This window comes from Culex quinquefasciatus, chromosome 3, assembly GCF_015732765.1.
Source record: "Culex quinquefasciatus strain JHB chromosome 3, VPISU_Cqui_1.0_pri_paternal, whole genome shotgun sequence".
Classification (NCBI taxonomy): domain Eukaryota; kingdom Metazoa; phylum Arthropoda; class Insecta; order Diptera; family Culicidae; genus Culex; species Culex quinquefasciatus.
The window spans coordinates 115,021,538-115,046,440 of record NC_051863.1 but is presented as its reverse complement, the minus strand read 5'-3'; the positions used below and the strand labels follow the sequence as shown (position 1 = coordinate 115,046,440).

Below are 24,903 nucleotides of genomic sequence, written 5' to 3'. Positions count from 1 at the left end.
CTAGTGTGGTGGGTCTCGTGGCGCAGGGGTAGCGGCTTCGGCTGCCGATCCACTGAGCTTCTATCGGATGGTGAAGTAAAACGTCGGTCCCGGTTTCTCCTGTCTCGTCAGAGGCGCTGGAGCAGAAATCCCACGTTAGAAGAAGGCCATGCCCCGGGGGGCGTAGTGCCAATAGTTTCGTTTTTCCCCTAGTGTCTTCCTTTTAACTACAAGGACTTCGCCACCCTGGGCTCCTAAGTGTTTGAGTACGGCACGGAGCGACGGTGCTGGATACCCATATTTACACAAAGAATTTCTAGAGCGCCCACCACGAGATTCGAACCAGCAACCTCTGGATTGTTAGTCCAGTGCGCGGTCCGATTGATCCACACGGGCGGGACAAGGCATAGATTATGAGATAAAATGTTGGTGTCTTGGACAAAGTTGCTTGAATTGGCAAGCTCAACAAATTCTAGAAGACAAAAAAAATCCCAAAAATATTCCTGAAAAATTAGATTTTGATAATCACCCTAATCTTGATACACCCTAATTTACAAACAAACTTCTGAAGACACCAAAGCTCCAAAACATCACAATTTTTCGCAAAATCCATTTTCCACTTAATTTTGCGATCTGGACCACTGTGCATTGGTACTCGGTACAAAAAATTCGGAAAAAGCATGAAAAACTTATTTTTCTTCAGGGTGCGATACTTCCACTCAAATATTTGCAAAAGTGAGAGTTTCATTGAAAATTTAATGATCTACAACTTTGTCTAACATACCAAAGCTGACAAACTAGAGCGTCCAATTTCCCGGGTTTCACAATTCCCGGGAAACGGGAAATTTTCAACAAAATTCCCGGGAAATTTGAAATTTAGCAAAAATTATTCTAATCCTGTTTTTGATTGATCTTTTGCAACAAAATTGTATAGAACAGCATCTTTAATGGTCAAAATGAATGAGGATCAATTAATGGCTTGACTGCTTGTAAAAAATCATGCAACTTTGAGAAAATATATAAACTTTCTAATTTTTAAATCTTTCAAATCGTCCCAAATGAAAGAAAATTTTATTAGTATTTTTGTTGAGAAGGATTTTTTTTTAAATCAAAGTGTTTGGACAGTGAAAATCTATGCTCCACAACCATAAATTTGCTTTTAAATTTGTCTCAGTGACCATACAAATAAAATTAAAAAAAAAAAAACAAAAAAATCAACTTGTGAATAAATAAATAATCATTGAATTTACCTTAAAAATCTTATTTCTAGCGCTTTTTAACTTGAAACACTATTTTTTAACTTGAAAATTAGATACAAAGTTGCTTTCAATGGTTTTTCATGGTTTTATGATATGATTTTAGTTATATGGTTTTCAGCCTAGTAAATCAATTAGATTTAAAAAAAATTGAGTATTCCAAAGTGGTTGAAATTCAACGATATTTTTTCACCGGGAAATCCCGGGAATTCCCAGGAAATTTTTTCCCGGGACGGGAAATTGGACGCTCTAATCAATATAGATTGAGATCAAAGGACACATCTAAAATGATTTTTCCGGCTTAATCCGAATCTGCTTTAGTTTTGCCTTCCTCACCTTAATGAATAAAGGGTGTAAAATCACTCGAATAATAAACTACAGTGCTTGTTTGGCAACTGGGCGCTCGATAACTGGGCAGTAGCCCAGTTAAAAAGCAGACAAATGTCAAAAACAAAAAAACAAAATGACTGAGGGGTGAATGGATGCAAAGGTCATGTTCAGTAAATTAAAAAATAGTAGTTTATGAAACAAGTTGCAATAAGCTTTTTTCAACACGAGTCGTTCATTTATCTAACGAGTTTTTTTTAGTTTGTACCCCGTTGGTTGGTCAAAGTCAAACTAAAAAGATACGAACTGTCACTTTTTACAAGGCGCTCACGCAGTAATGTACATTATCAAAACAAACGTACACATGTGTATGAACTCAGTGTAAAAGGGGTGTCAAACTAAAAAGTGACCCCGTTCGTTTGACAACAGTTGGTGTCAAACCATCGGGGGTTGAGTGTATTTGAATTTAGTTTTATGTCAAACAGCCATGTGAACGTTAATTCACCGTTCAAAACAAAAAAAAATGTGAAAAATGTTACTTTTCGATACAAGTGTTAAAAATTCAACTTTTCAGCACCCATTTCAGTGCGGAAAAGTAGAACTTTTTAGCACTGGTATTGAAAGGTATTAATTTTCCATTCTGTTATTTTTGGTAGGGAAAAGTAGGCCGTTTCGTTTCTCCAGAAGGACAGGAAAAGTTGACAGTTTCATAGCGGAATTACCAAAAAAGAAACTTCAAACTTTTATTTTATTTCAAGTCACTATTAAAGAAATATGAAATGCAAGCATTGTAAATAAATTTGAGTAGCCTTTATTTTTATATTTCATCAGGAAACTGTTATACATCGGTGGTCCCTTCGTAATTTATCGTTTCGCCCAGTTAGCGAGCAGCATTCGGTGACTGGTCTACGTTCTCAGCATCCTCAGCTTATTTACCGAACAAGTACTGACCTCCTAGACCTCCTAGACCCACCTTGCCGTATACATATCGACTCAGAGTCAAAGATCTGAGCAAATGTCTGTGTGGGCGTAAGTAGGGATGTGGACAACCAATTATCACTCGCTTATCTCGGGACTGGCTGAACGGATTTTGACCGATTGGTCTGATTCGATCCGTCTTGGGTTCCCAAAAGACTCTTTTCAAAATCAACAAGTTTAGTAATTGTAATTGTAATTTGTAATTTATTGGAAACGATAGCCTGTTAGTATAATACTTTTTATCAGGTTAAGGAAGGACGTTGTGATGATTACTTTAGATCCAAAATAAACGAAACAAATTAACACCTAGATCTAGTTTTGTAGATGACTTCTCAAAGAACTTTTGAATGCTGATAAAGTTGGTTTGACCTTAACTTCTGTTGGTAGATTGTTCCAGCTTGAGATCCCAGCAATTAGCACACTTTTCCTACTTGACGTCGTGTGCTGCGGGACAATCAGCGATCGCGTTCGTTGCTGCTGGCCGTGGACAAGGTGATCCAGAATGTACTCCGGCAGGTCGTTGTTATAGCCCCGCCGCATAAAGCAGCAGGTCCGGAAGTGGTAGTTCGCAGGCAAGTCGTGTCCGAGGATGGTGTGCCGTACATCTGCTGTAGTGTCACGGCGTCGCAGGTTGTACACGAAGCGTACTGCGGACTTGTAGCACCGGTGCAGTTGGTTCTTGAGCGCTACCGACAGTCCGTGATAGTACACGATGTCACAGTAAGTGAAAAACGGCACCACTACCGCCTGCACCAGCTTGCGCCGTGTTGGCCTCGAAAGCACACCAGCAAAACGGCGGAAAGTTCTCAGCGTGTTGTAGGATTTTGTACGACGCTGTTTACCTGATGCTCCCAGGTCATCCAACTGTCCATTTCCAGCCCAAGGTTGGTGACTTTGTCTGTGATCGGCACCACTTCCCCACAGAACAAGATGTTCGTCCGGGGCACAACTTCAGCAGCTCGGCGAAAAATAATAGCTTGCGTTTTTTTCGGATTCGGGTACAGGTGGTTCCGTGAAGCCCAACTTGCGATGGTAGCCAAATCCACGTTGATCGCAGCGATCAGTCGGTCGACTTCGGCGATTTCCCCCGAAATGTAGATTTGCAAGTCGTCAGCGTAGAGCTGGTACTTACATTTGAGGGAGGCTGGCAAACTGTTTATATAAAGGCTGAAGAGAAGTGCGCTTAGACAGGACCCTGGGGAGTACCATCTGTAACCTCTCGCACCGCAGATAGCGCACTGCCGTGCCGGACCGATTGCTTCCTTCCTCGCAGAAACGACGAAACCAACTCACAAGCAGGCCCGGAGAACTGAAATTCTCGGTTGAGTTTGGCTGCCAGCAGGTGATGGTCGACACAGTTGAAGGCCAGCGAAAAATCCACCAGCACCATAGCCGTGCAGCGACCCGCGTCCAGGTTGCCGTAGATGTCGTGGGTGACCTTTGCCAAAGCAGTTGTTGTTCCGTAGCCCTTTCTGTAGCCGGATTGGTTGCGCGCTAGTAGGCGGTTGTTTGGGTTATCCAAGTGTTCGGTGATCTGGTTGAGCAGGATCTTTTCTAGCACTTTGGAAACGGCAGGCAGAACACTGATAGGGCGGTAGTCTTTTGGCAGAGCTGGGTTGGACGTTTTCGGGATGGGGGTCACGATCGCCGTTTTCCACAGCGCAGGGAAAGTCCGAGAGTCGATGATGGCGTTGAACAGATGGCAGAGTACTGGCAGAATGAACGGGCACAGCATCTTGAGGAACGAGATAGGGATACCATCTGTTCCGGTTGCGTTCGTGTCGATCTCGAAGATCTTCCTGCAGATTTCCTCCACGCTGGTATGGCGAAAACTGAACCCGTTTGCACCGTGATCAATCGCTGTTCTGTGATTAGGTGCTCTTGGTGCGCTTCGTTGGGTTGCAGCAGGTCCCAGTCGACGGTGACCGTCCGAAAAGAAGTTGTTCAACTCGTCCGCGCTGATATCTGCTGACGATGAGCACTGCTTTGTTGAGTTGTGGATACCATCTCGCTTCAGATTCGACCACAGTTTCTTTGCCGGGAGATCGTGCGAAAAGTTGAGCTCTGCATATCGCTTTTTCGCTGCGAAGATCAAAGAGCTCGCGCGGTCTCGTTTGCGCTCGAAATCAAGCCACTGGACGTCGCCTCTTGTTCTGTTCGGGTTGCGTGCGTAGAGCTTGAGAGCCAGATTTCTCAACTCAACGGCTTCTTTGATCTGCTGGGTGATCCACGGCGTCCGTTCGTCTCGAATGGTAACGGTTCGCTCAGGAGCGTGCGCGTCCAGCAAGGAGGTCAGCTCCGAGTTCAACACCGTAGCCTTCTCGTTTATGTCCGCCGACCCAAAAAGTCGTCGAAGATCCTTGGCCTGGAAGTCCGCCTGCAGCTGCAGCTGGTCGATGTTACGAAAATTTCGTGCACGAATCGTCCGTTGACACGTGCGATGTACCCGAATGTCGGCAACCAGATAAACGACTTCGTGATCGGAGATATTGCTGACCGACGTTGCTTTCGCCTTTTTGATGTGCAGGGGACCATCCGTAATCAAAGGTCAATCGTGGTTGACGATGTATCGGTGATTCGAGTAGGACCGGTGTGGAGAACTGTGAGATTGAAGGCAGCGTGAATACGGTGGAGGGCGGTTAGATTCACTGACGGCGAGCCTGCCGCCACATTGATGTTGAAGTCTCCGACTATGTACGTCCTGTCGAAGCCAAAATCCAGCATGTCGAGCAGGACCTTCTCGTAGTGCTGGCTGAAGTTTGGATTTGTACACGACGGGTTGTACAGCACGGCTACCCCAATACTCAGCTCGTTGACCTTGATCTGGACCACCATATACTCAACCCTCGAAGCAATCGGAGATGCGACGTCGTGGGTAGATTTGATGACTGTTGTTGCTTTGAGGCCATGGCGTACATAGAGTCCCACTCCTCCACAGGCCTTCGACCCACGCCCGCGTCCGGCGGGGAGAGAGTGCCGGTTTAGTTTAGTACTTCTAAAAAGTTATGTTAAAAAACAAGGTTGACTAGAGTTTTTATTTTCATAAAACTATTTTGATTAGACCCTTTTCGTTACTGGGACCTGGTTAGGACCGAGTTGGCTTTTGTAATTACATTTTTCTTAAAGCTAAGAGTAATTACAGAGGATCTTGTGTGTAAATGTAAGTGGGAGGGGAGCCGATTTCCCGCGGCCTACTCGGAGTTTGTAGGGGAAGGGATTGATGTTAAAAGACAATGAGTCCAAAAGTTTGATGATCAAACAACCCTACCAATAGTTTGGACTATATTAAGTTATAGTTAGAGAACATTCTGAGGGTGGACATTTTTATTATACCAAATAAATTCTTGCTTACCATTTCATTAGGGCATATAACTTTTTTAACTAAAAGTGTATCCCTTTCACACCTTATGTAAACTGTAATTTGAGTGAAAGGGATACACTATTGTTTACAAAAGTTATATGCCCTTTTGAAATGTTAGGCTCCAATTGTTTAAACGTGAGAAAGGCACGGTGAATCAAGTGGTCTCAATGTTGAGCTACACTTTTTTTCAAATGGTATTTACAATTCAGAGGCTGAATCACCGGAGTCGGTAGAACCTTTTTTTTTTTTTTTGAAAACCAGGAGTCGGAGCTGGAAAATTATGAAAAGCTGAAATTGGAGTCGGAGTTCGAGTTGCCTAATCTTCAGAAGCCGGAGTCGGAATCGACTTATTTTTAACAAATTTGAATGAGATGGGGTTGGAGTCAGAGTCGCTACATTTCAGGAGCCGGTAATAAAATCAAAGTTGAAAACAAAAAAAAAAACACTTTTTCTGAAACCGGAGTTTGAGTTGAGGATGGGGAAGTATGCCACTCTTATGGGAAATTGCCTTGACGGAGATTTTGTGACAAATACTAAAACGCGTTTTTCTCGGAATACTTGATTTGGCATAACGTCATGATTCGAAATCAAGACACTTAGTAGCATATCATTTTTGTTATAGCTGACAAAAAATCATGTAATAAGTTGGAAATATAGAAATATCATTAGGATGTAGTATAAACAGTCAGTTTCAAGAAAATGCATGCAAAATATGTCTTTTCTAACATTTTTTCATCAGAATTTTTAAATTAAAATGACTTGTTGTGCTTCGAATCCCGGACACTGATGAAAGCTGATTCGAAATCCGGACACTTTTGCTTCGAATTCCGGACACTCGATTTTACTTATGAATCGCATGAATTTGGACTGAAATGTTAGTGAATGGCATTCTTTAGGTCTCAAATAAGCTGTTAACATCAAAACAATCGATAGTTTATATAAAACTTTGCTAGAATTTGAGGAAATCGAAACCATTAATTTCTGCTTTGGCCTCCCGGTGCTTCGAACACCTATGAAATATTTCAAGTGAAATGTTTCGCATTTTTGGTAAACTTATAATTTTGTTGTACTTAATTGTTTCGGCAATAACTACACCGTTCAAACAAACTTTAAATGAAAGTTGATGTTGGAATTCATCAAATAACACAGTTTTGACATTCATAATGCGAACTTATATCCAAATAATTAATAAAACAAGATTAAGTGTCCGGGTTTCGAAGCGTCCGGGAATTCGAATCATGACGTTAATAGCCGAATTTTCAATTATGGGCAGAGTGGGAGTCGTCTCCCCCGTATAAGTACAAACAACACAACAAACCAAGTCTGCTCCCGTGGCAACGCTGGCGGTGGTTGGATTCGCAATCCAAAGGTCGTCAATTCGAGTAGAAAGAAGTTTGGGTGCTCTCCCCATTCAAGCCTTTGGATACCTAGGTTCGAGCAGAAACTTGCAATAGAAACCAAAAAAGACGTGGGGATCGTCAATGTGGATGGTTTGTTTTTGAAAGGTTTGAGAAAATGGCTTGTTACGATTTTTAATTTAGTTTTTCCTTTTGTCAATATTTTTATCGATTCTTTACCGATTATACCAATTAGAGCAAGTAATGAACTAAATATTACAAACTGTTTCATTGAATTATAATGTCTCATAAATAAAATGTCCATTGTTTTTTTCCAACTCAAGCTTTATTGTTTAAATCTGTCTTAACAATCACAAATGACAACACTTATAAAATTAATTCCTGACACATGTAACAGTATGCGTTTCCACATGGAATATCATTCCAATAGAGAACACCATCTCTGTTGAAACCGACGAGGCAATCTTCTGGTCCTTGATTATTCGGTTCACCGTTGTCCCACGCTGAAAACTGATTCCAGCCCGGTATCTGACGCTGATTGACCAACCACATCCACGATCCTTCTTTGCCCAAATCCGTTCCGCTGGTCAGTACATAGTCAGTGTAGGATCCTACAGCAGCCAGAAAGGCCAAATTATCTTCGGCAGACTCAATTGTTGCCAGTTCTTGGTTAATGTCCATGCATTTACGCCATGCGGTAATGTAATTCACTTTGTTGTCACAGAAAAGTGAGTATTTTTTGCTCTTGTGCAGGAAATCAACCGGGTATGGATGGAGATAATCTGAAATTTGAAAAAAAAGGTTTTTAGACTAAACCCCTTTTGGAAGTATTCAATCACTTACCAAGTACATCAGCTGGATTCAGAGCTTTGCCATCATCTCCTGGACTGACCGATTTGCTGCTTTCTCCGGAAGTAACATTCTTGCTAGCTTCCTCTGCGGTGATCCCACTAAACAGCACCACCGCTGCTAAAAACAGTGCCGATCGATACATTCTGGCCACTGGTTGCAGTCGTCCAAGAACGGTTCTCCTTGGTGCGAATCCTTTTTATACGCTTTCTCCACCAGTTCCACCGGGTGCGAGTTATGCAAGATGCAATTTTTCGGTGGAACCGGTTTAATGCATTTGACCTCTTTTCGTGGAAGACTACTGGTTCCGAAAAAGAAATTCAGACCTTGTGTTCGGTAATGATGGAGAAACCTGTCCAGTGAAATGGGTCAACAATTAGGAAGAAACGAGTTTTTTTTTATGTAAATACCTTGATTTACGCCGAAAAATTAAGAATTATTTAAGGTTGGAGGGTGTTTCACATGGATCATTCCAGCTCAAACGGATTTTCATAAAATTGGAACTACCTCCTCTTTTAGGCTCCAAAAAATATGACTTTTGTGCCATGTATATAAAGCCGCTGATCTGAACAAAAACATATTCTTATCATTCACTATTGGAGGTGAGATGGACCGATTGAATGTTTGTTTTGTTGTTTTCCTTTGCATTTTCATACAATTTTCTGTCGCTCAAGAAACGGATCAAGAAGATCGTCATGTTGGTATGTATGACAATAATGCTAAAATGGATTGTTTGTGATTTTCATGCAAATTTAGTTCCTGCCATAAACGAGTATCTCAACCAAACCAAAGTGTACACACTGCACTGTGAAAAAACCGTAGACTTCTTCACGGCATGGCGATCCTGCAACGATCTCGGCGAAGAACTAGCCACGATAGAGTCATCGCGTGACAATAAAGCACTGGCAAGTGCTCTTGAATCTTCGGACAATCTGGCTTACACAAGTGGAACGGACGCGGGCAAAGAAGGATCCTACGTTTGGCTGGTCAACAAACGACCCATTCCCGGTCAATGGAACAACTTTACCGCCTGGAACCCTGGAGAACCAAACAACTCGGAGACCAAGGAACATTGCTTGGTGGTTAAAAATCTGCCCGATGGAAGTGCCGGCTGGAATGATGTTCCCTGTGACGTAAGCCTTTGCTACGTTTGCCAGAGGTTTGAAATTCCAGATGGAGCAGAAGTTTATTAATTAAATTGTCCTGGTCTGGCCTTTGATCTTAATTAAATAAAACAAAACAATTAAGAATTATTAATTAAAAAAACATGATGCTTTTACAATGAAATCTTCGAAATACATACGACTAAAATATCACGGGGTCATTGTGGTTCAAACATCTCACGTGAGACCGGTTTTCAGAATAAAAATTCATACCGTACTTCTAACCGTTAATTCTTCTTGCTAGCCGTTCACATAAGAACCAGTATTTTGCATCATACTTTTGATTCCAACGAGTTTGATGGATTACTGGTAGCAGTTTGATTCCAATCGTGAGAAGAAAAAGGTACTGGTGGCATATAATGATATATAAGGATGTAACAAAACGGGTCAATTTTGCGGCCATTTCAGGGCATGATCCCCTAGGTTTATTGAGCCCGAATCCCAAATATGAGATTTTCCAAAAATTTTCATTTTTCTTGTCACACTAATACAGCAATTCCCCACGAAAGCATGATTCGAAAAAAAAGTTCTCCGATCGGGCTCAAAAATTTTCTGGGGGAGCCTTGGCCGAAAAAATTAGACCCGTATTTATTTTGTTTGGCCATTAGGGTGACCTATGCCGTGTTAGGGTGGTCCGAAAAATGGCAATTTTCGTGGATTTTTGCAAAAAAAAACCCTTTTTCAAAAAATCATATCTCCGCGCCATTTCATCCGATTTGAGCTGTCTTAAGCGCAACAGAAAAGTGATTAGTTTGGCTATGTGGAAAAAATAGTAAGAAGTTCCAAAAATCTAGCTTAACATTTGAAAAGGTCGTATGAAAACTTAAAATGCTGTTTTGAAGGTCTCGGGACCAAAGAGCTTATGTCTGAAAATATTTTTATCAGATTCCTCGGGAAATTTTACATAGCATGTAAAAAAATTGTGAAGTTATGCTTTCAATACAGAGTTACAGAGATACGATTTTCAATTTCAATTTTCGGTTTTATTGGTGAATGATCAAGATACAATAAGTTCTTTTGAGGTACATAACAGAGTTTTGGAGTTCCTTACAGCTGTGTGTTACATCAGAATCCATTTTGTAACAGTTATTGCATGTAAACAAAGGTGTCACCAAGAGTAAGAAAAAAAATAAAAAAAACCTTACTAAAATTGCAAGGGAAAGGGGATAGAAATAGAAAAAGCTTAAAACTAGATCACAGTTTTTTATCCTTTATAGATGTGCTTGATCATCAGCTCCCCGAGGGCCAGAAATTGCTCCGCCTTATTACGGCAGCTCCGAAACCGCGTCATCATCTCCCCTGCGAGAGCAAAGAACTCTGGCAGGGTAAAGAGATCTTCTCCGGTAACTTCTTTCTGGGCCGTATTGCCACTGCCGGCAGCGACCACGCTGGCGAACGATCGCCCCATCCAGGAGGGAACGCTGAGTTGTCCGCTGGAACCGTACGATGACCAGCTGCCGGCACGGTTTCGCTCGTACTTCGCTGAGGAGGGTGGGACGCTGCTGCTTTCTTCTTCCTCTTTTCCTGCTCCTCGAGGTAGTTTTCCGTGCGCTGCATCCACGGTAGTTGCTGGTATGGTTACCTCCGCAGTTGGCGCACTTGATGCGCGCCTTCGTTTGCTCTGCCTTGTCCCCCAAGTCCGCTTTGCACGGCAGTGCACACGCCTCAGAGAGGTGTGATTCACCGCACTTCACACAGCGGGGCGGGAGGTTGCAGTTCCGCGAGCCGTGGCCGAATTTCTGGCAACGGTGGCATTATGCTGCGTCCGACGGGTTCTTTGAGTTGAACCACCAGTTTACCCAAAACCCGTCCAACGCCTTAGTTCGCCGCAGGTCTTGAATTTGACGGTGCCGCGGTCGAAGTACAACAGGTACAGGGTGTGTGTATCTGTTACCGTTGTCTTGCGCGAGAGCACTTTTATGTCCCGCGGCGTTATGCCAGCACCCGAGAGGTCCTTCTTGAGGTCGGAGATCGGGCGGTCTTGGTACCCCTGCAAAACGACCTTAACGGCAGTCTTCTGCACGGGGTCGAATGTGTAAAACTTGAAGTTTTGACGCTTCAATTTCTCCACAACCAGGTCGAAATTCTCGTGGGTCTCGTGGCGCAGGGGTAGCGGCTTCGGCTGCCGATCCCGATGATGCTATGAGACGCGGGTTCGATTCCCGCCTTATCCACTGAGCTTCTATCGGATGGTGAAGTAAAAACGTCGGTCCCGGTTTCTCCTGTCTCGTCAGAGGCGCTGGAGCAGAAATCCCACGTTAGAGTAAGGCCATGCCCCGGGGGGCGTAGTGCCAATAGTTTCGTTTTTTAGTTTCGTTTTTTCAGGTCGAAGTTCTTTTCGTCAAATGTGTAAACTTGCACTGACGACTTACCAATTTTCAGACAATATCCGAGGCCTTCCAGCAACGGCGAAAAATTTCGAAAAAAAACGATAGAGCACAGAGCACTTGACTGCTGCTTGCTCTCGTGCGTACACGGAGGTGAGATACGATTTTTTGAAATAAAAACTGGGGTTTTCGACGCGCCACACGCAAAAATGGGAAAAAGACGAAAACGGGAAAAAATCGACTTTTTCCACTAAAACTGCGATAACTTCAAAATTTCAGCGATGACCTAGGGTACGTTATCCATTAGTGGACCCCTTTCCTATAGTGGACCCTCTGGAGGGTTTATGATGAAAAATTCAATAAAATCACAATTTCAAGCGTGTTGTTGCCCACAAATCTTTTATTTGACATGTTCAGCATCATTTATATCAATGTTGACTGATATTGAATTGTCCTTTTTACCAAAATAAGTGTTTTGAGTTTGACATCAGAAATCAGCCATGGCCACTAGCATTTTCACAACAAAACTGCATTTATATTTTATGATTAAATTAACTATTCAATCATTTTTTGACTGATTATTTAACTTCAGCAAGTCGAAATAATGTAATTTTAAGGAATTTTACTAAAATAAAGCGAAGAACTGCTCATTTTCGAGTAAAAATTAGGGGTGTCCAATATAGGACAACGAAAATCCAAACTTTTCCAAAAGTGGACCCCTGTTAATTAAACCTTCAAAAGTGAAGAAAACTTTGTATTTAAGCAAAAGTTTCTGTTAAACATACAATAAATTCTTGTTGCAATCAACATAATTGCATATTTTTTCAATTATGAGTATAAATATAGCTGTTTCATGTTAAAAGTACCAAAAAAGCTGAAGCCGTAAAAAAATTATAATTAATCAATACTATAGTCATTTAAACTCAACTGAAGCATCATAATTGCAGTTTGAAATGATATTTTATAATAATAAATCAAGAACAACACATTTTTTTTTAAATAAACATGCGTGGTTTTCTCAGCAACTGTAAACAAATCTATTGTTTAGTTTCGGTCAACCATTTATGTAAATAATATGAAAAATGTGCATCAAAATTACATTTTTTTTATTATTTTTATGTTTACAGTGATTTTTGAAAGTTTTCTCTGACCTTTTTCGGAAATAAATGTGTTTAAATGTCTGTTAGGTTTTTTGTTGTTTAAAGCCAAATTTGTTTAAAAAACATATTTGTTTATGATGAAAAGTGAGCAAAATCCATCTTTTATTCATTATATATATCATTTGACCTACACCATGCATCAAAACATCAAATATCGGTTAAATTTGGTATAAAAATAACAGTTTGCCTATAGTGGACCCGGGTCCACAATCGGATTATGGACCTGGGCCCATTATAGGAAAAGGGGGTCCATAACAGGCAAAAATAACTTTTTTTCAAATGGCAATTTTTCTGCTCAAAAACAAATAAACTGATGAAACAAATAGTAAAAATTGTTAAAAAGACTTCAGTTTTCATTGTTTTGTAAAAAGGGTTATGAAAAAGTGCTAAAAATATTGAAAATTTGTGAAAAATGTGCTTCGGCTCTACTAGGGGGTACACTAATGGTTAAAATACCCTATACATGTTAGGATGCCAAAATTTTAGTGAAAAAGTCAATTTTTTCCCGGTTTCGTAATTTTCCCATTTCTGCGCGTGGCGCGTCGAAAACCCCAGTTTTTATTTTCAAAAAATCGTAATTCAAAGTATTGAAAACATAACTTCACCATTTTTGGATATGTTATGTAAAATTTTCCGAAGTATCTAATAAAAATATTTTTAGATATAGGCTCTTTGGTCCCGAGACCTTCGAAACAGCATTTCAAGTTTTCATAGAAACTTTTCAAATGTTAAGCTACATTTTTGGAATTTCATACTATTTTTCCCAAATAGCCAAACTAATCACCTTTCATTTGCGTCTGAAACAGGTAAAATCGGATGAAATGGAACGGAGTTATGATTTTTCGAAAAAAGTGGTTTTTGTGAAAAATGACGAAAATTGCCATTTTTCGGACCACCCTAACACGGCGTACGTCACCCTAATGGCCAAACAAAAAATACGGGTCTTATTATTTCGGCCAAGGAACCACCTGAAAAACTTAAAGCCCATTCGGAGAACTTTTTTTCGAATCATGCTGTTTTCGTGGGGAATTGCTGAATACACAGGCCATGACTTCCGGGAGTTCTTGGATGACCCATAACAATCCAATTTGGCACAGAGTGTTCATTAAGGTTAACTGAAGCGGTTAACGGTTACACAATTTAGTCACACGAAATTTTGGTTTGACATCGTAGACAGTAACCTGTCAAACAATGTGCTTTGTCAAAATTAATTGAAATTTGAACATTTTTTCCATGGTTCCCAATTTTATGAACGCTTTGTGGTATGAATGACGCAAAATATTTTAAATCAAGAATTATAAATCGGAGATAGAAAGTTGTGTTTAAACATTCTGATAAAGAATATGTTCAATTAAAATTATTCTATACGTGATAATTGCGTTATTTAGAAAAAATATGTATCTTATATTAAATACCATGAGAGAAGACGCATATAATTACGCGTATAATTTTATTCAGTGTAGGCCTTATCTGAACCTACAACTTTGCAGAAGACACCAAATCGATCAAAAAATTCCTTCAAAAGATATCTTTTGAAGGAATTTTTTGATCGATTTTGTGTCTTCGGCAAAGTTGTTGGTTCAGATAAGGACTACACTGAAAAAAATAATACACGGTAAAATTTTGTTTGGTGATTTTTAATTTCACTTTTTGTCACTAAAACTTGATTTGCTGAAAACACTATTTTTATTTTTGTTATTTTTTATACGTTTTAGGGGACATGGAATGCCAACTTTTCAGAAATTTTCATGTTGTGCGAAAAAACTTTGACTACGTTATAAATTTTTTGAATCAATACTGATTTTTTCAACGAATCGAATCATTGGTCGCAAAAAAATTGTCAACATCATTTTTCCATGTAATATCGAATCTGCAATAAAAAGTACTTCAGCGCATTTTTGATAAAATGCACCAATTTCAAGTTGTAACAATTTTTGGGTTTCTTTTCTAAAAAAAAAGTCGCAGTTATTCAGTTTTTAAGAAAATTCTCTTTATTTTGCATTTTTGAACTTTGTTGATTCGACCCTTATTTGCTGAGATATTGCCATGCAAAGCATAGCATAGCATAGCATTGGTGTCTACCCGTAGCTGCTACTTCGTTATTGACCAGGACCCCCAATCATTGCTCCGTGGACCACAGATGAAAAGTAGGAACCAATCATCACCCCTTCGCAATTTTCAAAGGTCCCTATCGTGCTGATCAATACCGACGCCGGCCACGACCAGTGGTAAGACACGGGGAAGTGGATGGGAATGTTAGTCCGATACTTGAGTGATGGGACCGCCAAATCGACTGCGTCTCCGACAAAGTATCACATGAGTTTTGAGGGGTTAGTAAGATGGGTCAGGATTCACCGTGGTAGGTGATGCGACCATAAGTAATTTGTTTATCAGTTGTAAATTTATAGGTCTTAGGCAGCCGGCTGCTGTAAGACACACAATCAATGATTTAGAAATAGTTTTAATTCGAACGCGGTGCCAAATTATCATTCATTCCCCCGTCGGCGTGCCTTCCGAGCAACGACGCTGTGAGAAGGGCTTGTCCCTCCTTTTACTATTAAAGCAATATATTAAATTGTATTTTTTTGTGTTTTCCGACTAAATTATATGAAAATTTTAAAGTGAGGTTTACAATGATTTCATCGTGTTGCAGGATTTTATGAAAAAATGTTCCGAAAATAGTGATCTACGAGACCGACAAAATTACGAACAATAGTAACTGAAAATTTCGTTTCGAGCAGTTAATAATAAAGTGACACTATCACGAATGGTACATTTTTAAGCCAAAGTCGTTATGGGTAGTTTTATCTTTTACGTTATATTTATAATCATCGGAAAAATAAGATCAGAGTAAGAGGAGAACGAATCCGTAAAAACGACGCATGAACTCGAGTTAGACATTCTCGTTTAACGACCGGTATATTATTATTTACGCGACTTGAAAGAAGGAAAGAAAAAAAGAAGAGGGAAAGTGGGGGAAAATATGTAAAATATAAGATACATACAAAGATAAATTAAAGTAAAAAGATAGATTGAAATAAATAAATAAGTTAAAATAGATACATTACAATAATTTGGTCAATAAAAAATTAATAAAATTAAATCCATTCATGCTTCCATCCATACATGAGCCAAATGATAGAGTTCACTAAATTGTGGAAACTCACAAATGACTCTTCACAACTTATCATGCACCCGCATCACTCAACTCACATATACATGTCAACATAGAGCAGACTCACCCAGACTTCCTCTCTAGTTATAAGACACTTTTAAATCACCAAGGTATGCTTTTCCGCCTAATAAACCAACGTTTGGTGTTAGTGGTGTTAGTAATTTAAGTTATCAAACTAAAAACTGTAAAGCAAAAAGTATAACACAAATTTAAAACTCTATTCTCGAAGGGTAAAATAGACTTACCTTATGGTACGTACACAAACATGGTGAAAAACGAACGAGCCTACCTTAAAATACTTATGTCACACTAGCCCGATGTTTTCCATCGCAAAGCCTAACCACAGCAAAAGCAAGCTAGATTGAGAGCAGGCTCTCTGTGTACACGTACAAAGCCGAAAACCGCCAGAACGATTGAAGTACACCAACATACAGCCTCAGCCCCGTCCGTGTGTGGAAAGGCCGACGGGTACACACGAAGATGTGCACCAATATCAAGTAACGCATCCGACACACAGCACTGCACCGACGCCGGCTCTCCCGAACACAAACACAGCAGTTGAGAGCAGCTACGACTTCCACCGCTCGCCACCACACTCAACCCACAATCCCCCTCCCCTCCCCACTCACCAAGCACATCGGTCAGCCGTACGCAACGGAAGCTTTTGAAGCCTCGCTCTCCCAAAAAGCTCTTCTCAGCACGCACACCCTAACACGTTCGACAGGTGATGTGCTTCAAAACGCCCGTCACCACACCAACACACAACCGGCGTCTGCTGCGCTGCACAACAAACCTCAACACCAACTCGTCACAGCAGCAGCCTATTGAGAACCATCCGCTCTCTCTCCGATATTGATCACCAGACACCCTCCATATACATCCTTTGTCGAAAATTCCACACATTATTCACTCGTTTTCAGCCGACTTATCCCAACACTTATTTTTGCCTTCAATTCTTCCAAATTCCATTCTTGTGCCACCCTAAAATTTATGCTTTGCACTGTCTGCACGCACACAACAATAGTGGGCTCACAAGCTCCTTCCTGCCCTGGCGCACACCAATACATGCGTAATGCTATGCTAACTGCTTTCGATTCCAGCAATGTCGTACCAGGAACCAAAATAAAATCACTTCTAAAATGCACAAAAATGACAGAATTATATTGAAACTCCATCTTTCCCGAATGGACTCGCAACTCCTTCGACGATTGTTACACTTTTTGACCCGAAACACGGGTTGAAACAACGAAAAAATCGAAAAGAATCGAGCGCGATTTCCAGCAAGACTGCGTCCGGTCAGTGTTGCCAGACCCCCCCCCCCCCCCCTTATTTGCTGAGATATTGCCATGCAAAGGTTTAAAATCAAGAAAATTCATGTTTTTTCATCCAAACAATCCACCATTTACAGAGGTCGATATCTCAACAACTAATGGCTCGATTTTCAAAGTTAAACTATGAAACATTCGTGAAATTTTCCGATCGTATCGAAAACAATAATTTTTTTTAAATCAAGCCTTGCATTTCAAAAAGGCCAATCATTCAATATTACGTCAAAAAATTGAATAATATGAAAAATAGTGTTCTGCAAATCAAGTTTTAGTGACGATCAAAAAAATCCTTCAAAAGATACAGATTTTTGAACATTCATGCAACATTTTTGTAAAATTATATGGACAAACTAATGATGCAAATTGACTTCTTTGCACCCAGAACTGGACATCGGCATATGAGAGGATAAAGAGCACGATTCGGTAGTAAAATTGTACTGTGTGCGGACTGAGAAGATAAATCCCGAAACTACCGAGAGTACTTTACTCATGGGTTCATCTTCAAAAAAACTTCATCTATCAAAAAATAAAAAGTACCGGTACCGAGACTCGTACCCAAGACCTTCGGCATATTGCACCGTGCCTTTGCCGTATGGGCCACCATGGTTCGGTGACTAAGTGACGGTCATTTGTCCATATAAGCCACTCAATAGGATGAACTGTTCCAATGAACGAATGAACACGCGAGAGGACTATACTCTCGCAAAATAGCACTTTCCTCACGTTTCTTTTCGTGAGGACTATCCCCTCGTTCTTTAACTTTGGGTGTGGGCATACCGAAGGCACCGCAAAAGTTTCAGCCGGATTAAAAAAATACACCCAAAGGAAAATATATATCAAAATCTGCAACAGTGGATTTGCTGCAGAAAATGTTACAAGTTTTGAAAAAGTTGGTCGTCATCGATCATGGCCGTTCATGGTCACCCGCGACCAGTGTTGCGTTCCTCACGCGCTCACGCGCTCGTGAGCGCTCACTTTTCGCTCATTCGTGAGGAGGAGCGCTGCGCGAGCTAGCTCACGTTTGCTCCGAATTTTTCAGCTCGCGTTTGCTCCACGCTCGCGCTCGCGCTCATATTTCGCTCACGGAGCGCTCATTTTGGACGTGTCGATATTTAACGTTTTTGAGAAAGTTTTTTTTTCAATTCTAGATGGATTTTTTGCATAAGGTGCAGTAGGGCTGTGGAAATATGACTTTGTGAACAAATTTTATGATATATGAATTGGAATAGCTTATTTTCATCAATCATGTTTCTAAATAAAAGGTTGGATTCGCAAGGGTCAAATATTTTTTTAGACATACAGTCGAATGTATAAATATTTTAGAATTCAAAGGCCTTATTGTAGCAGAGAGGGGCGGAGGGGTATTGACGCCTAAATAAAAGGGCCTGTAAACCTTCGAAAAACTAACAAAACATTGAATTGATTCAAGAGGATTTATGGTTTATGTACCTAATCAGTATTTTGACTACATTTCCAGATTGCGGGTCAGAATGAGCTACCATTAAAAAAAAGTTATTCCGTTTATTCAATCTTTCAGTGATTCAGTGATAAGAAACGGCTAATCATTTTTATAAGGTAGGTCTTTATTTGGCAAACATTTTAGAAAATAGGGTAACCTTTTTGAAACAGTTCTATTTTAAATATGTGCCTCAAAATTCCTAAAGGTTGAAATAACCCTTTTGACTCAAATCAAATAAATTGTCAATATTTTTCACCACGAAAAGGTTGGCTCTTCTTCCAACAAGTGGATTTTATTCAACACTTTCGCAACCAAACCTCTGAAAATATTCAATTACAAGTTGTATATGATTTTTTTTAACAAGGATGATTGTAACTGTTTAAAAGATTATTTAAAAATAAATAAAATATACATAAATTGTCAGTATTTTTGTACATAACAACAATACAATATGGTCCAATATGGATTTGATTTGTGAACAAACAGTGCATCTCTTTACGTCAATGAATGTTTACATTATGAAATTAGTTTTTTGTTCCATGTTCGAAAAATGTCTAGATTTTAAATAGAACGTAAATTTCGGTTCGCTGATCAAATCCATTTCATTGCCTACTTTTGTTTGTTCGACCACTTTCTTGTTTGTTTTTGCTGCCTGTGCTGAGATAGTTCTAGAAACTTCGTTTCAAACAGGCAGATGCTTCAACAGGAAAAAAACAACTACCTACTTTGGCTCACCAGCTCACGTGAGCGCAAAACGCTCCGGTGAGCGTGAGCGAGCACGAGCTACCTGATAAAAACTCACGCTCCAGCTGGAGCAAGCAAGCCATCCGTGAGCGCTCGCTCATTCGCAACCAAGCTTCCCTGCACCGTGCGGTACACGCGGTTCACTCGTACCTCGGGTTTGCTTTGCGCCTGCTTTGTTCGGTTTACACCCGTACCCGACTCACACGAACCGAGGGTATTTTGGTTCATCGTACCAGCGCACCACGACACTCTCGGTTCGCCGCGTCGGTTTTGTGTCTGGCACTCACCCATGGCATGAACCCGGTATATGAGCCAAGGTGCTTCACTCGTTACGAGCCGAGGTACGTGCCGTGGTACGCGCTGGCGGTACAAAACGGGTTCAATACCAAGACACGTACCACGGCACGCTGTGTTCATGCCATGGGTGAGTGCCAGACACAAAACCGATGGGGCGAGCCGAGAGTGTCGTGGTGCGCTGGTACGATGTACCAAGATACCAATACACAAATGGGTTCAGGCACGTACCGAAGCTAGAAAACCAAACCCGCGGTGTGCGGTGGCACTGGCGCATGGGAAGCTTGTTCGCAACCCTGCCCGCGACAGTCACGGACGACGAAACAAAGAGAAACGCAAAAAGTAACTTTTTCAAAACTTTTTTTTCGTAAAATCGCGATAACTCGTGATGTTTATAAGCAAATCCCTTATGTCTATAAATCAATTTTTTTGTAATTGTCTGCTCTACAACTTTGTAGAACATTGTTACACTCTAAAAAATTACACTGCAAAGTTAGAAAAAACACGAAATTTTAAAATGAAAAATTTTGTTCTAAATGAAAAAATGACCCTTCTGGGTCAATGTAGATTCGAAAAGAACATTAAATTTCCCATAAAATGACATGCTCCAAAATTTTTTACAGTCGAGTAGCGGAAAATGGGAGAATTTTTAAAACTTTTTTAGTGTTTTTTTCGATGAAAAATACGTTTATTCGGAATTCTGAGTACGCCATCAAATCGAGCGTCTAATTTTACATAAAAGTCCCTTTGATACCAATCTCATCACCGTTTCAGGCTGCAAATTATTTAAAAACACCTCTTTTTTCGCATGTTCAAAAATGGAAGGGGTCGTACCGCCCCTCCGTCACGAGATATCAAAAAACGGACCTCGGATTCGTGAACAGGGACAAAAGTGACCCCTTAGGACAAAGTTTCACGCAAATCGAATTTTCGTGTGAGTTGGTAGAGAATTACCCATATTTCTTTAACATTTGATTAGCAGAAATTTTCGAAAAAAGTATTTTTAACCAATACTTTGAATTTTTATTTAGTACCAGGCGTCTCCATTAGCATGAAAAAAAAATCACCGATACAATATATTGAAACGAACATAATCTTAATCAGGAAGGTGAAACATAATGTTCTACTTATAAATCTCCCATGGAAATTCTCTATCTTTTAAATTTTACTTCCGCCAAACCGTACGCTTGTTCACGATTTTGGGATGACATTTTTCTTCATGCGTGTTTTAAAACTCGCTCGAAAATCTAAAATAGAATTGACAAAAAGAAAAATTTTGTGGCACGAGTCCAACGAGGTTTACCAAGTTGGATAAATATGACGAGTGCTGAAAAAATCAAGTTTGCAAGTTGCTTACAACATTTTTTGTAATTCTGAAAAAAGCTTTTTTGCAATTCCGTCGTGAAATTACTTACTTTTCCTGTCATTCCTGAACGACGAAATAGCCTACTTTTCTGTATAAAAAATAACAGAATCGAATAGCAACACTTTTCAAAATAAATGCTGAAAGGTTCTACTTTTCAGCACTCAAATGGGTGCTGAAAAGTTGAACTTTTCAGCACTTGTTTTGAAAAGTAACACTTTTCAACATTTTTTTGATTTAAACGATTTATTGACAAAATACATGAAAATTTGACATAAAATTTTACTCAGTGTGTGTTTTTTGGAATTGCAAAAAATGTTGTATGGAACTCGTTGCAAAACTTGATTTTTCAGCACTCTTCGTAGTTATCCAACTCGGTGAACCTCGTTGGATAAATGCACGACTCGTGCTGAAAAAATCCTCTTTTTGCAACTTGTTGCATAAACTACTATTTAAATAGAGTTTTATGTCAATCATCCATGTGTTAAATATTGAAAAATGTTACTTTTCGATGCTGGTGCTGAAAAGTTTAACTTTTCAGCAACCATTTCATTGCTGAAAAGTTGTTAGCACTGGTATTGGTAGGTATTAATCTGGGTGATGAATAGAAAGAATGAGTAACGCAATTTTCGAATGATTCCACTTTGTTTACATCCACAAAGATGGAGGCTGTTCAAGCACGAGCATGACTTTTTTCTTACTTGTAAATGAGCTGTTTTATAATCAGTGGTATGGGTTTTATTTTGTCTAGTTTTTGACTTTTTTGCTGTAAAACTGTGTGTGTTTGCAAGTTTTGATCGTTTAGAAGTTGTTTTTCTTTTTACGAGTGACGACGAACTGCTGCGAGAGTGTCATTCTGCGTTGTCGCAGATAAATTCCCTGGCTGATTTTGGAATCCTGCAGCCCTTCCTGGTCCAGTAAAAAAACATCGCTAATTTTAGCGAAGCTGATCCAACAAACAGAGAAGATTTTTTAATTAAACCAGTTTAATTTAATCAGCAAACGAAATCAAACAATTAAGACAGCTTCTGGATGGATAAAACCGCATCGACTCCATAAACAACTTCCATTCATTATTATAAAAACTAACTTAATCCACCTACTCAACCACATGCCTTCCTCACTTTTTACCAACAATGGGTAATATGAGTGGTTTGGACACATATTTCAGTTATTTTTTAGGTCCAGAAAAATAAGTACACAGATATAACTTAAGTTGTCATAACTCGAGACAGGGTTGCCCGATTTACAATTATGTGGACTCGTTGGAAAGGTCTCTCGATTACCTAACCAACGATGGGTCGGATGATGGATCCGGACATCGTTTACATGCATTTAAGTGAGATCCGGATATATGTGAAAACACATTTTTATACATAACTTTTGAACTACTTATCGAAATTTCAAACAATTCAATAGCGATGTATAGGACCCTAAACCAAGTCGAATGCAACTGGTTCGATCAAAATCGGTTCAGCCAGTGCTGAGAAAACTTGGCAAGATTTTTGAACACATACATACATACACACACACACATACACACACACACACACACACACACACACACACACAGACATTTGTTCAGTTTTCGATTCTGAGTCGATATGTATATATGAAGGTGGGTCTTCGAGCTTTGAATAAAAAGTTCATTTTTAGAGCAGGATTATAGCCTTACCTCAGTGAGGAAGGCAAAAAAGTGACGATCTCACCTTCAACATTCTTAAAATTTCTTGACTTCAACTCCAGGTCTTCAAAAGCCATAAATTTGTCATGCTTGTAAAAGAAAAAAAAAAATAACTACCCCATGAACAGTAAATTGGTTCTACTTTGACAGTTCAAAATTGAGGCCGTTTTGCGAACCACTATTCAGCACCCAGATATTAATTTTCCATTTTGTTATTTTTGGTAGAGAAAAGTATGCCGTTTCGGAAAGGTGAGTTTTTTACGACGGAATTGCAAAAAGCATATTTCTACAACATCATTCAGTGTGTATGCATTACTCTCTACCCGAAAATTAAAACAATAACAAAGTGTGCCATTAAACTGTTAAAAAAAAAACAAATTATTTATGTGGAATGACTATGTGTTTTCTAAAAAGTAATGGTTATTGACTTCTTGTACCACAAAATATAACAGAACGCCTCAACCTTCTATCTGTAAAGGTCTTCGCACTTCACTCACACCAACCAGCCAAGGATTTGTACTAAAAGAGTCCCACCATATCATATGATTGTCAAATTTTCCCGCCCAACGCGTTTTCCAGTTTACACGAGTTTTCCTCTCTTTCTCACACATGCCAACACTCACACGTACACATCGCGTACGTCAACAACGCGTTCACAAAAGCATGAATGAAACCGTAGTCCTTTTTTGTTTACTCCGAGAGAGGGAGAGTGGAAAATTTCTCTTATCACCAATGAAAAGGGGGGCTGGTAGGGTGGAAAACTGCCAGCATGGCAGGTTCCCCAGAGCGAGAGAGAGAGGAGGCAAATTTGGTTGCCGTCGGGGTCGGAAAATTCTTCAGAAGCCGAACAACCTTCCGAGAGGTCAGTCGTGTGCCCGGGAAATTCGTCGCCCTTCCGTCGCGCTGGAACCCACCGGATAAGAAGAGGGTGGGGGAGGAGGTGGAGAACTTTTGCTTGATTGCTTCCCCTGAGCACTAGAACAGGACCACACGCCTCGCTAAGTGGGGTGGGGTTCTGATCGGATTTTTTTTCCCCGTCAGTTTTTTCCGTTCCAGTTTGATTTTCGCGGCCGTCGCGGGTGAAGGTTTGTGTGTGAGTGTGGTTTTTGTGCACTTTAATTAGTGAAGGAAAAGAATGGGGTGCACTTTTGTGGGGATGCGATTTTGCGACCATTTTCAATGGGGGTTTCCCCCTTTAGGGTGTGGAAAATGTCATCACGTTTCGTTTGGAATTTGGGCAGGATTTGTGGTGCACGCTCCACCGAGAGGAGCCTTGAACCAGTGAAGTTGTCAGGAAAAATGTGACGAATGAAAATTTCCCCGGATACATGCCGCACACATCTGGGTGCAGCAGCTGCAGGCGAAAAAAGTGCAATGATCCAATCGGAAAAAGGATAAACAACCGGATAAGCTGACGTACCAACCCCATGTACGGTGAAAATTTCCCATAATTTATTCATGATGGGTTGGAGAGGAAAAAAAATGGGTGGGGATGTTTGTGGAAAATTCAACGTCTTAAAGAAAAATTGAGCAACGGATTTTCAACCAAAGAAAATTTGTGGAAAATATGTAACTATCTGTACTTAGTCCTATTAGTCTCACAATCAACCAACAACAACTGATGAGGTGGTAAACTGTCAGGCTCCAAAAAAAAAAGATTCCAAGATGCTTCATTTGGGACATAAATCGTTGGATGTGAAACTGCTGCTGCTGGTGCTGCCACTACTAGAGGAATATCCATGTAGCAAAAGGAACAAAAAGTGTGCGCTTCGTATGGTTCAGCTGGAAAAAGGAGTGTAGAAGCTGGCAAAACAGACAGCATGAATTGCAGTGGTGCCAGTTTTAATAGAAATGAGGAAAACGCAAACACATTTGAAACATAATTACTTTTGACGTTTAGTAAATATCATTTAAAACTTAGCAAAGTATTCAACACTGATTCACAATAGTTCAAATACGATTGCACAGTTTTAAAAAGTTATGAACTGCGCCTACTCGCATATAGGTCCCATATGCATTTTCATCGTTTTTGAGTTATTATTGGTTCAAAATCGTGTACTCTTTCAGAAAAGTACAGTAAACTGGGGTGAGATTGATA

General features: G+C 40.1%; 4 protein-coding genes across 18 annotated transcripts in view; 2 read left to right on the top strand and 2 right to left on the bottom strand.

Annotated features, from left to right (window-relative positions):
- Nucleotides 1-3,723: 3,723 nt before the first annotated feature.
- Nucleotides 3,724-5,375, bottom strand: LOC119769207. The gene is made up of 2 exons (XM_038261124.1): nt 5,190-5,375; nt 3,724-5,052 (listed from the first exon to the last, which is right to left on the bottom strand). Exons 1-2 carry the CDS (start codon nt 5,373-5,375, stop codon nt 3,724-3,726), a joined length of 1,515 nt encoding a protein of 504 aa, XP_038117052.1.
- A 2,190-nt stretch (nt 5,376-7,565) lies between these two features.
- On the bottom strand, nt 7,566-8,283 carry LOC6049115 (CD209 antigen). Its single transcript, XM_038263604.1, has 2 exons — nt 8,103-8,283; nt 7,566-8,041 (listed from the first exon to the last, which is right to left on the bottom strand). Exons 1-2 carry the CDS (start codon nt 8,251-8,253, stop codon nt 7,626-7,628), a joined length of 567 nt encoding a protein of 188 aa, XP_038119532.1. The 5' UTR covers nt 8,254-8,283; the 3' UTR covers nt 7,566-7,625.
- A 428-nt stretch (nt 8,284-8,711) lies between these two features.
- LOC6031285 (mannose-binding protein C) lies at nt 8,712-9,374 on the top strand. Its single transcript, XM_038264545.1, has 2 exons — nt 8,712-8,809; nt 8,865-9,374. Exons 1-2 carry the CDS (start codon nt 8,716-8,718, stop codon nt 9,299-9,301), a joined length of 531 nt encoding a protein of 176 aa, XP_038120473.1. The 5' UTR covers nt 8,712-8,715; the 3' UTR covers nt 9,302-9,374.
- A 14,279-nt stretch (nt 9,375-23,653) lies between these two features.
- LOC6040986 overlaps nt 23,654-24,903 on the top strand; it is a 106,007-nt gene continuing 104,757 nt past the window's right edge. For 2 of the 15 annotated variants that reach the window (XM_038262492.1, XM_038262491.1), the window contains exon 1: nt 23,655-23,890. The gene's annotated coding sequence lies outside the window, so the exon portion shown is untranslated. The other 13 variants (XM_038262485.1, XM_038262484.1, XM_038262489.1 and 10 more) reach the window with 12 other exon arrangements.